The following is a 12,380-nucleotide window of genomic DNA, read 5'->3' on the forward strand; positions in this document are numbered from 1 at the left end:
AAAATTCCTGGTTATCTGTTTCATATTCTGATGTCTGTAGGAAATGTTCTAGGTTTAGGTTTCTTTTGCTAGTAGTAGGATCTGAGTATATAGAAGGTATGGAGTATGTGACCCTAATTGACTTAGCTGTTAACTGATTGAAGACAGTATAAGTTGTTATCTATGAGTAAAAGACAGTAACTAATGATAGATTTTTAATCAGATTTTTGAAAGAATAGTAAAAGATCCCGACCCATGACCTTTGTACAAAAATTCATGTTAAATCAAACTCATTCTTTCCTTTTTTCCTTATTTTTTTTTTTTTTTTTTTTTTGGACAAGCTCACAGTCTGCAGTCCTGGCTAGCCAAGAACCTCCTATATAGATCAGGCTGTTCCTGAACTCATAGAGATCTGCCTGCCTCTGTTGCTCAAGTACTGTGATTAAAGTCATGGGCCACCATACCTGGCAAATAAATTCTCTCTCATATATATATATATATATATTTTAATGATTCCTGTTAGGTCAAACATACTATTAGGCAGGCTTCATTCCCAAGAGAATTGCATAACACAAACTACACTGGACTAAGGGCAGAGGAGATGTTTCAAAAAGCTGGGAGAGGGAGCTATATGATGGTAGATAAGGCTCTCACCAAACCTAGGCTTTTTCTTTTAAAAAAATCAAATTGTGTGTGTGGGGGGGGGGTATGATTGCTCAGTGGTTAAGAGCAGTGTTCTTGCAGAGGACTAGGATTTGGTTCCCAGCATCCTCATAATAGCTTACTTCTCCTGTAACTCCAGTAACAAGGATCTGGAACCCACTTTTGACCTCTGCAGGCACTAGGCCCGCACATGGAACACATACATATGTGCGTGCAAAACACTCATTCCCATAAGATAAAATAAATAAGTCCTAAGAATAATTCACATTGTAGAGTAGCTCTCTGTATTGGCTAGTTCCGTCAGAGCTGCCTGGCTTTACATGAGTTACACAGTAACTTTCTTTTCTTTTCTTTTTTTCCTTGCTATTCATTGTAAAAGAAACAGTGATAAACGTGGATTTGCAAGCATCTCTATAGTAGGATGTAGCATTTTGGGGGTAGATTTCCAGGAGTGGTACAGCTAGGTTATCCAATTTGTATAGTAGTGCATTAGCCTATACTTCCCACAGAATACAATATACTTTCCTATATCCGAACCTGCACTTGTCATTTATTTTCTTGATGATTGCCATTCTCAATAGGAACACAGTAACTTTCTATACAGATTTTAACTTGATCAGAGAATGCTATGTTTGAAAGTCACTGTTTTAAGACTAAAATTTACTTTTGGCATATATCACCATTAAACGAACCCTCAGATGTACAAGGCCTGGAAGATTATATATGATAATCTCTCTGTTTTAGTCATACATTTAAATAGATGATAAATAAATTGGATTTGAGGGTGGAGATGAGAAGAGTATATTAAGTCTGCGCTGATGTGATCAAGTTTTATATGGTTGATTTTCTTTTTAGTACCTCAGAATAATTTGATTTTTTTCCCTCTCAGTATACTAACAGGAACTTTGTATGCTTTTTATTTCAGGAAGGAAAAACAAATCAGAAGTGTAGAAGAAGAAGTTGAACAAGAAAAGCAAGCAGCAGATGGCATTATCAAAAATATGTCTCCTGAAAAACAAGTCAAGTACATAGAAATGAAAACCACAAATGAGAAACTGTTGCAGGTGATATTACTCTGGACTGTATGCTAGGCATGGAGCACAATACTAATCAAAGTACAATTTGAAAAATCAAAACCAGGGTCTCTGAGAACGAACCTACTCATCAGAACCTCATTGTAACAAGGGCCTCAGCTAATTCCCACAGTCATTTAAGCATGGAAGACACTAAGAAAGGATTCATTTTCTTATGCTGCATAGTGTTCTAGCTTTTAAAAGAATACATAATAGTTTAGTTCTCTCAACTTCAGTTTTGCATGTCATAAAGGTATATGAAAACGCTTGGATATAATTATTTATTTGAGACAGGGTCTCACAATGTAGCCATGGCTTCCTTGAAACTTGTTCTCTAGACAGGACTGGCATGGAATTCCTGCCTCTATCTTCCAAATGCATGCACACCTTATCTAAAAACTTAGATTTTTATGGGCTTTTAATGGAGATTAAAGGGGCTCACAGACCACAGCTGGATATTAGTTTTGTTTCATTTTCCTCCCAGCTTGATAAGCAGCAAGCCATTTAGCCTGTTATGTCCCTGATTTGAATGGTTTCCTAGTCATGTTTCTTTTTTTTTTTTTTTTTTTAAAGATTTATTTATTTATTTATTATATGTAAGTACATTGTAGCTGTCTTCAGACACTCCAGAAGAGGGGGTCAGATCTTGTTACGGATGGTTGTGAGCCACCATGTGGTTGCTGGGATTTGAACTCTGCACCTTCGGAAGAGCAGTCGGGTGCTCTAACCCACTGAGCCATCTCACCAGCCCCCCTAGTCATGTTTCTTAAAGGCACAGTGTAGGTGCCTGATGATAACCCTCCCAGTGCTAGACATCAATGCTTCTTCAAGCCCAGGTGACCCTAAACTGAAGGATTACCAAAAAAATGGACCAATTACTGCCAGTAATGAATATTATTTATTTCTCAGATATTGCTTCATTTAATTTTATTATAACATTTGTTATCTTGAACATTTTTTTGGATAAATGAATCATTGAAGAAAGCATATTGTAGAAATGCCAAACTGTTATGCCAAAAGTATATTACATTTTGTACAAGGGTTATAAATGATCAATGGTTTTTTTTTTTTTAAAGATTGATTTATTATATGTAACTACACTGTAGCTGTCTTCAGACACACCAGGAGAGGGCATCAGAGCTCATTAAGGATGGCTGTGAGCCACCATGTGGTTGCTGGGATTTGAACTCAGGACCTTCAAAAGAACAGTTGGTGCTCTTAATCACTGAGCCATCTCTCCAGCCCAGATCAATGGTTCTTTCTCTTTCATCCCTCCTTCATGTCTCTTCCCTCTCCCTTCTCCTTTCTCCCTCTGTGGTCATTGTCTTTCCCTTCTTCCCTCCCTCCATCCTTCCCTCTGTTTTTTCTGCCCTCCTTCCCTCTTTGCTCCCTCTATTTTTCTTTCTCCTTTTGTCCCCTCCTATATATAAGTCTTGACTCTAAAAGGAGTTAGGCAAAATATGTGAACATGTGGCTAAAGATTATTTGAATTTTAGATCTTTATTTTGAACAATGACATCATTAGTTTGAAAGTCTTTGATAATTACTATAATAATTGTGACAAACATACAAGGTTTGGAAGGTATGTGAGAAGAATTTTAGAACTAATAAAAGAAGCTATTTCAAATAGAATAAAACCTTGATAAGTTAGAAATTGAATATATTTACAGAATTTATTTTATCATATTTATACATGATATGCTAAAACATGAAGGAAAAAAAATATTCTTTTAAATTTTCCTTTTTCCCTTTAGGAATTAGATACACTTCAGCAACAGCTAGATTCTCTGAACATGAAAAAGGAGAGCCTAGAAACTGTGAGTATAACGTTGTGGGAGTGTTCTGTCTCTGAGCTCTGAAGGGTAATTCAGGGGAGCATCAGCCAGAACCACACACAAAATCTGGGCAATTGCTGTTCTGTTCAGGAAGTTTCCCCCTGTGCTGATGTGTTCGAAGCTCTTCCCCACTCTCTCCTCTATTAGATTCAGGGTATCTGGTTTTTGTTTTTGTTTTTTTTTTAATTATTTATTTAATGTATGTGAGTACACTGTAGCTGTCTTTAGACACACCAGAAGAGGGCATCAGATTCCATTACAGGTGGTTGTGAGCCACCATGTGGTTGCTGGGAATTGAACTCAGGACCTCTGGAAGAACAGGTGGTGCTCTTAACCACTGAGCCATCTCTCCAGTCCCCAGTGTATCTGGTTTTATGTGGCGTCTTTGACCCACTTGGACTTGAGCTTTGTACAGGAAATAAGAATAGATCAATTTTCATTCTTCTACATGCTGACCACCACTTGAGCCAGCACCATTTGTTGAATATGTTCTTTTTTCCACTGGGTGGTTTTGGCTTCTTTGTCAAAGATCAGGTGATCATAGGTGTGTGAGTTTAATTCTGGGTCTTCAATTCTGTTCCATTGATCTACTGTCTGTCTCTGTACTAATACGGTTTTTATCAGTATTGCTCTGTAATACAGCTTGAGGTCAGGGATGTTGATTCCCCCAGAAGTACTCTTATTGTTGAGAATAATTTTTGCTATCCCTGGATTTTTGTTATTCCTGATGAATTTGAGAATTGAGTTGTCCCTCTGTTGTATAACTGCTTGGGTAGAACTTCGAGTACTATATTGAATAGATAGGGAAAGAGTAGTCAGCCTTTTCTAGTCCTTGATTTTAGTGGGATTGCTTCAAGTTTTTCTCTATATAGTTTGTGAGATGATCATGTGGATTTATTTTTATTTGAGTTTGCTTATATAGTGGATTATTACATTGATAGACTTCCATATATTGAACTATCCCTGCATCCCTGGGATGAAGCATACTTGATGATGGTGAATGATCATTTTGATGTGTTCTTGGATTCAGTTTGAGAGAATTTTATTGAGTATTTTTGCATTGATATTCATAAGGGAAATTGGTCTGAAATTTTCTTTGTTTGGTCTTTGTGTGGTTTATATATCAGCCTAACTGTGGCTTCATAGGACAAATTGGGTAGTGTTTCTTCTGTTTCTATTTTGTCGAATAGTTTGAAGAGTATTGGTATTAGGTCTTCTTTGAAGGCCTGATAGAATACTATACTAAACCCATCTGGTCCTAGACTCTTTTTAGTTGGGAGACTTTTAATGGCTGCTTCTATTTCTTTAGGGGTTATGGGACTGTTTAGATGGTTTATATGATCCGGATTTAACTTTGGTACCTGGTATTTGTCTACAAAATTGTCCGTTTCATCCAGATTTTCCAGTTTTGTTGAGTATAGAATTTTGTAGTAAGATCTGGTGATTTTTTTAAATTTCCTCGGTTTCTGTTGTTATTTCTCCCTTTTCATTTCAGATTTTGTTAATTTAGTACTGTCTCTGTGCTCTCTAGTTGGTTGGCTAAGAGTTTGTTGATTTTTCTCAAAGAACCAGCTCCTGGTTTTGTTGATTCTTTGTATAGTTCTCTTTGTTTCTAATTGGTTGATTTTAGCCCTGAATTTCATTACTTTCTGCTGTCTACTCCTCTTGGGAATATTTGCTTCTTTTTGTTTTAGAGCTTTAGGTGTGCTGTTAAGCTGGTAGTGTATGCTCTCTCTAGTTTCTTTACGGAGGCACTCAGAGATATGTGTTTTCCTCTTAGCACTGTTTTAAATGTGTTCCATAAGCTTGGGTATGTTGTGCCCTCATTTTCATTAAATTCTAAAAAATCTTTAATTTCTTTCCTGACCAAGTTATCACTGAGTAGAGAGTTGTTCAGCTTCCATGAGTATGTGGGCTTTCTGTTGTTTTTGTTGTTATTGAAGACCTGCCTTAGTCCATGGTGATCTGATAGGATGCATGGGATTATTTTAGTCTTCTTGTATCTGTTCAGGCTTGTGTTGTGACCAATTATAGTTAGTTTTGGAGAAGGTCCCGTGAGGTGTTGAGAAGGTACATTCTTTTGTTTTAGGGTGAAATGGTCATAAGTTCTGCATTTGGGGCATATTCAGAATTGAGAGTTCATCTTGGTAGATATTTCATTTGATGTATGGAGTGTCCTTTCTCATCTTTTTTGATAACTTTTTGTTGAAAGTTGATTTTATTTGATATTAGAATGGCTACTCCATTTTGTTTCTTGGGACCATTTGCTTTGAAGAAAAATTTCTCAGCGTTTTACTGTGAGGTAGAGTCTGTCTTTATCACTGAGATGTGTTTCCTGTATGTAGCAAAATGCTAGGTCCTGTTTTCATATTCAGTCTGTTAGTCTATGTCATTTTATTGGGAAATTGAGTCTATTGATGTTAATAGATAATAAGAGCCAATGGTTGTTGCTTCCTTTTATTTTTGTTCTTAGAGGTTGCACTGGCTGTTTTTGTGTGTCTACTTGACACAGGCTAGAGTTATAACAGAGAAAGGATTCTCCATTGAGGAAATGACTCCATGAGATCCAGCTGTAAGGCATTTTCTCAATTAGTGATCAAGGGTGGGAGGGCTCAGCTCATTGTGGGTGGTGTCATCCCTGAGCTGGTAGTCTTGGCTTCTATAAGAAAGCAATCTGAGCAAGCCAGGGGAAGCAAGCCAGTAAGTAACATCACTCCATGACCTCCACATCACCTCCTGCTTCCTGACCTGCCTGATTTCCAGTCCTGACTTCCTTTGGTGATGAACAGCAATGTGGAAGTTTAAGCTGAATAAACCCTTTCCTCCCCTACTTGCTTCTTGCTCATGATATTTTGTGCACGAATAAAAACCCTGACTTTTTGGTTGTGTTTTCCTGTAATTCTTTAAGCGATTTATGTGTTTCTTCTTTAAGGGCTTCTACCTGTTTACCCGTGTTCTCCTGTATTTCTTTAAGGTAGTTATTTATGTCCTTCGTAAAGTCCTCTATCATTATCATGAGGTGTGATTTTAGATCAGAATCTTGCTTTTCAGGTATGTTGGAGTATCTAGGGTTTGGTGTGTGTGGAGAACTGGGTTCTGATGATGCCAAGTAGCATTGGTTTCTGTTGCTCATGTTCTTGTGCTTGTCTCTGGCCATCTGGTTATCTCTAGTGTTATCTGGCTTTGCTGTCTCTGATTGGAGCTTGTCTGTCCTGTGAGCCTGGGTGTGCCAGCACTCCTGGGGGTCAAGCTTTCTCTGGGATTAGGGTGGGGAGGGCTGTAGCACAGGATCAGGTGTAGATGGAAACCAGAAGGACCGTGTCCCTCTCTGCTGAGTGAGGTTCCTGCATCCACTGGGCCCTGAGCAGGTTCCATTTGGACCAGGTATTGGGGTGTAATTGGTGGTCTCACCTGTGAGCTTGGGTGTGTCATCATCCCTGGGGGAACAAGCTTTCTCTGGGTGGGACTGGGGTGTGGAGGGCTGAGGCATAGGGTCAGCTTGAAGGTGCAGGTGGAAACTGGAAGGCAAGCATCATGTCTGTATCTTAACTTCTGTCTCTCCAGAAGACCAACTAAAATCTTTCTATTTGTTCTTAGGAAATAGCACACTCCCAAGTAAAACAAGAGGCTGTATTGCTGTATGAAAAACTTTATGAGTTAGAGTCCCATCGAGATCAAATGATTGCAGAAGACAAAAGCATGGGATCGCCAATGGAGGAAAGGGAGAGATTGCTTAAGCAGGTACGGAAGAAAGTTCATTATTTGTTTTTGTTTTGTTTTATTTGTTTCATTTGGGTTTTTGAGACAGTGTTTTCTCTGTGTGGCCCTGGCTGCCCTGGAATTTGCTCCATAGACCAGGCTGGCTTTGAACTCAGAGATCTTTTTGCCTCTGTGTCCCAAGTGCTGGTATTAATGATGGATGCCACCACTGCCTGGCCATTTATTTGTTTTAAGAGCTATGAATTAAGCAAAAAGTCAATGTGACATTATCCAAAAGCAATAGTTAGCCGTACTTCAATATGAAATACGAGCCAAGAAAACATAGAAAAATCTTACTTTCTTAAAGCAGCTTGATTTTGGAGTAAATCCTCATTTTGTATTTTTTGGTGTGTATTTATATCATTATTTCATGGATACTTTTTTTTTCATGGATACTTCTTTATTGGTGAGTTAATTAGTTAGATAATCTTACTGAAAATTAGTTCCATTATTTATGTTTATTTCTCCAAAAATAGAAGTGTCCTAAGTCTAATAAATTTGGTAGTTAGTATTAGTGCCTTCATGAAGAGAATGGAATTTAAATGTCCTATGAAATTATATATGACATAATCACATGCCATGTATTCCATAGCTTTTCCACTACTTCTATGCTGCTTTAATTTAGCTCTAAGTTACAGTGAGCTTGTTTATGCTGAGATGTACTAAGTCCAAGACCCTTGGGAGAACTGTATCTTTGTAAGGACAGAGCCCTCTCCTGGAACTCTTTTGAGGTTTTTTAATGTTTGTGGGCATATGTGCATGTTCATGTGTCTGTGTGTGTGCCTAGTGGGTTTCTGGATCTTTATGGATCAGCTAAGAGCCTGTTTGAATCATCCTTCCTAGAATGATCCTAAAGTCTAAATATCGGTAGGTAAAGGCACTTGCTGCTAAGCCTGGTGGTATGAGATTAACCCTAAGAATCCACAGGGGAGAAAGAAGGGAAACTAGTTTCTGAAAGTTGTTCTCTGACTTCTACGCTTGCACTATAGTGAACCCTCCCACATATAGTATATAAATTAAAATGTAATACAACTAACAATTATTCTAAAACTTCAGCCATTCCTTACAAAGAAAAGATTAGGGGCAGGAAAGGAGAAAGTGCTTTAGAGATTGCTAATTAAATCTGAGTTGAAGCAGGGATTGGTGGCACATACCTGGGGGGCAGAAGAAGCAGGTAGATAATCTCTATGAGTTTTGAGGACAGCCTGGTGTACATAGTGAGTTCTAGGACAACCAGGGCTAACTATAGAAATCTTACCTTAAAATTTTTAAATTAATTATAACCTAGGATTAATATTTTGTGTGTGTGTGTGTGTGTGTGTGTATACACACACACATAGGCACATATATATTGTGCATATGTATATTCTATAGGATATGGAATTATACATATTCAAAATACTTCATGGCATGGTATAAATGTACCCTAAAAATTATTCATTGTTTTTCTGAAATTTTATTTTATTGGGTCTTCCCAAATATTGTAGTTGGACCCTTAGATGTCAGGGAGTCTCAGAAATCCAAGATACCTCCTGTTAGTTAACTGACTCATGTTGGAAGATATGTTAGCCTGATAAGAATCCTAGTTAGAGTTTATATTGCTATGATGAAACACCATGACCAGAAGCTACTTAGGGAGGAAAGGCTTATTTCACTTCGATTTCCATATTATAATTCATCATCCAAACCAGCTAGGCCAAGAACAACACGGCAAGAATCTAAGGACACGGCTGATGCAGAGGCCATGAACAATTCTGCTTACTGCTTACTCTGCTCATGGCATTCTTATGGAACCTAGAACCACCAGCCCAATCACCAATTTTTTTTTTTAAAAAAGAAAAAGCCTTATACACTTGTCTATAGTCTGACTTGTTTTTTAGTTACTTATTTGCACATGTGTTTATTTGTTTATTTGTTTGTTTAGAGATAGAGTGTCTCTGTAGCCCTGGATGTTCTGGAACTCACTGTATAAACCAGGTTGGTTTCACACTCACAGATACACACCTGCCTCTGCCTCCTGAATCTTGGAATTAAAGGTTTATGCAACAATACCTGGCTTTATAGCCTGATTTTGTGGAGGCATTTTCCCAGTTTACATTTCCTCTCAAATGAACCTAGTTTGTATGAAGCAGTCATAAAACTGGCCAGGACAGTAGGTAACAATATGTTTGAGGAAGAAGGAAGGAATTTGTGAATAGTTTCTTAGTGAAGTTCTCTTTCAGATCGTCTATTTAGATGAGTTACTCTTTAAATACTATTTTCTTTCTATGCCTATATAGGTTAAAGAAGATAATCAGGAAATAGCCAGCATGGAGAGACAGTAAGTACCTTTGAACCGGGACATTTTATATTTGTTGTTCTTTCAGATTACATCATAAAGTTATGATATAACTTATAAAGTACATGCTTTTATAGACATTTTCAGACAGCTCACATGTTAATATTTATCGAGTTTTCAGTCCCCAGGTTTTAATTCTTTGTCATTGCCTACTATAATTTCTTTTTAAAAACAGCTTTTCAAAGAGATGGCTTATATACATTATATATTTAAAGCATACTAATCAGAGCTTTTCATTAGATTTACAGTTGGACAACCAGTGTCCCAGTTCAGTCACTCTAAATTCCATAGCTTGTAATCATTGTTTTCCTTATCCCTTCCTTCATTCTAAGACTGGAAATCTACTCTGTGTTACCTATTTGCCTAGTCTGGGCATTTCATACGTGGAGTCAGACAGCTTTTGGACTCATGTGGCAACATGCTTTCATTTAAGCTAACACTTTCAAGGCTTGTCTGTGGTGTAGTATATACATCAGTATCACATTTATTTTTAGTTCCAATTACTATTCCACTGTATGTTTTTTATTTATTTGTCAATTGATAGGCTTTGCTTGTTTCTTTTTTGTGGCTATTAGGAGTCATATTTACATGAACATCTGTGAGCTGGTTTCTGTATGGGCATTTATTTCTACTTCTCCTATGTAAATATTCAGGAATGGAATTGTTGGCTTATGTGGTTACTTTGTAGTTTAGATTATAAATTTGGAGTCCAGTCTAAACCAAATGGCTGCATATTAGGCATTGTATTTTCTATACAAATAGACATTTTACATTTCCACCTGCAGTATATGAGAGTCCAGGTTTTTATAATCTTCATCACTTAGCATCATTTGTCTTTTTAAAAAAACTATTATTATCCATGATTTCATTACAGCAATGTCAATGGATGTGAAATAGTATTTTTCTTTGGCTTTCACTAGCAATTCCTTGATGGCTTATGGTGTTGAATTTCTTTTCGGGTGCTGTTGTTCATGTTCATCTTTGAAGAAGTGTTTATTAATGTCCTTTGTACATTCTCATGAATTTATTATTGGTGGTATTGAATAAAATGAATTCTTCATATATTCAGAATAGAACTTGCTCACCAGACACAAAATTGCTCACATTGTATGTCTTAGTTAGGGCTTTACTGCTGTGAACAGACACCATGACCAAGGTAAGTCTTATAAAAAACAACATTTAATTGGGGCTGGCTTACAAGGTCAGAGATTCAGTCCATTATCATCAAGGTGGGAGAGCATGGCAGTATCCAGGCAGTTATGACGCAGGCAGAGCTAAGGGTTCTACGTCTTCATCCAAAGGCTGCTAGTGGAAGACTGACTTTCAGGCAACTAGAGTGAGGATCTTAAACCCACACCCACAGTGACACACCCATCCCAACCAGGTCACACCTATTCGATCAAGCCACACCTCCAAATGGTGCCACTCCTTGGTCCAAGAATATACAAATCATCACATTGTATTAGATGTATTTTAACCTTTTAATGATGTTCTGGTAGTAGAAAAAATTTCAATTTGCTGATGTTCATTATGATTTTTTTCCTTGTGTTGCTTCTAAAATTCACTAATATTTTTAACAGGTTAACAGATATAAAAGAAAAAATAAACCAATTTAGTGAAGAAATTAGACAACTTGACATGGATTTAGAGGAGCACCAAGGTAATGTTTGTGGTATATTTTTTGAGTTTTTCAAAATGCGATTAATACGCATCTGAACAGATGCGTATTAATTTGTAATCTTAGTGACTTTTATTATTTAGATAAATATAATACTCTATGATACGCCCAACTTAACTGAAATATATATACCGAGTATTATAAATAGTGTAAAAATAATTACTTGATTAAAATTTTAAGTAACTTAATGATTGTATAAGATAAGTACCTAGATTTTCAAAGGATTCTTTTTTTTTTCTTTTTTCTTTTTGTGGTAGAGGAGAGGATAATCAGGTAACAAATACTTCAAGTAGCCCAGAGAGGCTTCGTTTCCTGGTTGAGCTCAGTTGTGAGAGAGCAAGCACTGTTCTCTATTTTTTCCCCAGCCTAGGGTCCTAATGGTAGAAATTCTGTGTGTATGGGAGAACTGTGGGCATCATAATTCTCAGCCAGATTACTCTTGGTATAGATTCCCTGTTTAAAGACTTCATAGCTTACCTTCAACTGATAAATTTGTTCATGGACTAACCAGTATCAACTATATATTATCAGTAGTGGAGGAAAATCAGGATAATTTACCAATGAATGATAAGAGACATTCACAGTAGGAAAAATAGTATCCTTAGTCTTTGTTTTTACTTTTATTTATTTATTAAACAAATCTTTAATAAAATTTATTTTTTAGATTTTCTGTACATTGGTGTTTTATATGTCTGTCTGTCTATCTATCTATCTATCTATCTATCTATCTATCTATATCTTTGTGTGAGGGTATTGGATCCCCTGGAACTGGAGTTACAGACAGTTGTGAGCTGCCATATGGGGGCTGGGAATTGAATACCTGTCCTCTGGAAGAGCAGCCCGTGCTCTTAACCACTGAGCCATCTCTCCAGCCCTTTACTTTGATTTTAAAGATAGTATTCATGCCTTTTTGTTAATCATATAAATACTACTTGTTTTGTTGATAAATCACTTACCTGGATAGAATACTCTATAAGAAATCTTTGAATACTAGCTAATCCATTTTATAACCATGAAAGCTCAGGGCAATTAGTAGTTTGCTAAATTCTCCAAGT

At 36.9% G+C, this 12,380-nt stretch overlaps 1 protein-coding gene across 11 annotated transcripts in view; it reads left to right on the forward strand.

Annotated features, from left to right (window-relative positions):
- Positions 1–12,380, forward strand: part of Ift74 (intraflagellar transport 74) — an 89,968-nt gene that overhangs the window by 48,094 nt on the left and 29,494 nt on the right. For all 11 annotated transcript variants that reach the window (XR_001784189.2, XM_006503326.3, XM_030253727.1 and 8 more), the window contains 5 exons: positions 1,568–1,706; positions 3,470–3,532; positions 7,148–7,291; positions 9,589–9,629; positions 11,228–11,307. Coding sequence is in view for 10 of the 11 variants with exons in the window: in XM_006503326.3 (XP_006503389.1) it covers positions 1,568–1,706; positions 3,470–3,532; positions 7,148–7,291; positions 9,589–9,629; positions 11,228–11,307 (467 nt within the window). In the remaining variant the exon portion in view is untranslated. The remainder of the gene's footprint in view (positions 1–1,567; positions 1,707–3,469; positions 3,533–7,147; positions 7,292–9,588; positions 9,630–11,227; positions 11,308–12,380) is intronic.

This window comes from Mus musculus, chromosome 4, assembly GCF_000001635.26.
Source record: "Mus musculus strain C57BL/6J chromosome 4, GRCm38.p6 C57BL/6J".
NCBI classification, from domain to species: domain Eukaryota; kingdom Metazoa; phylum Chordata; class Mammalia; order Rodentia; family Muridae; genus Mus; species Mus musculus.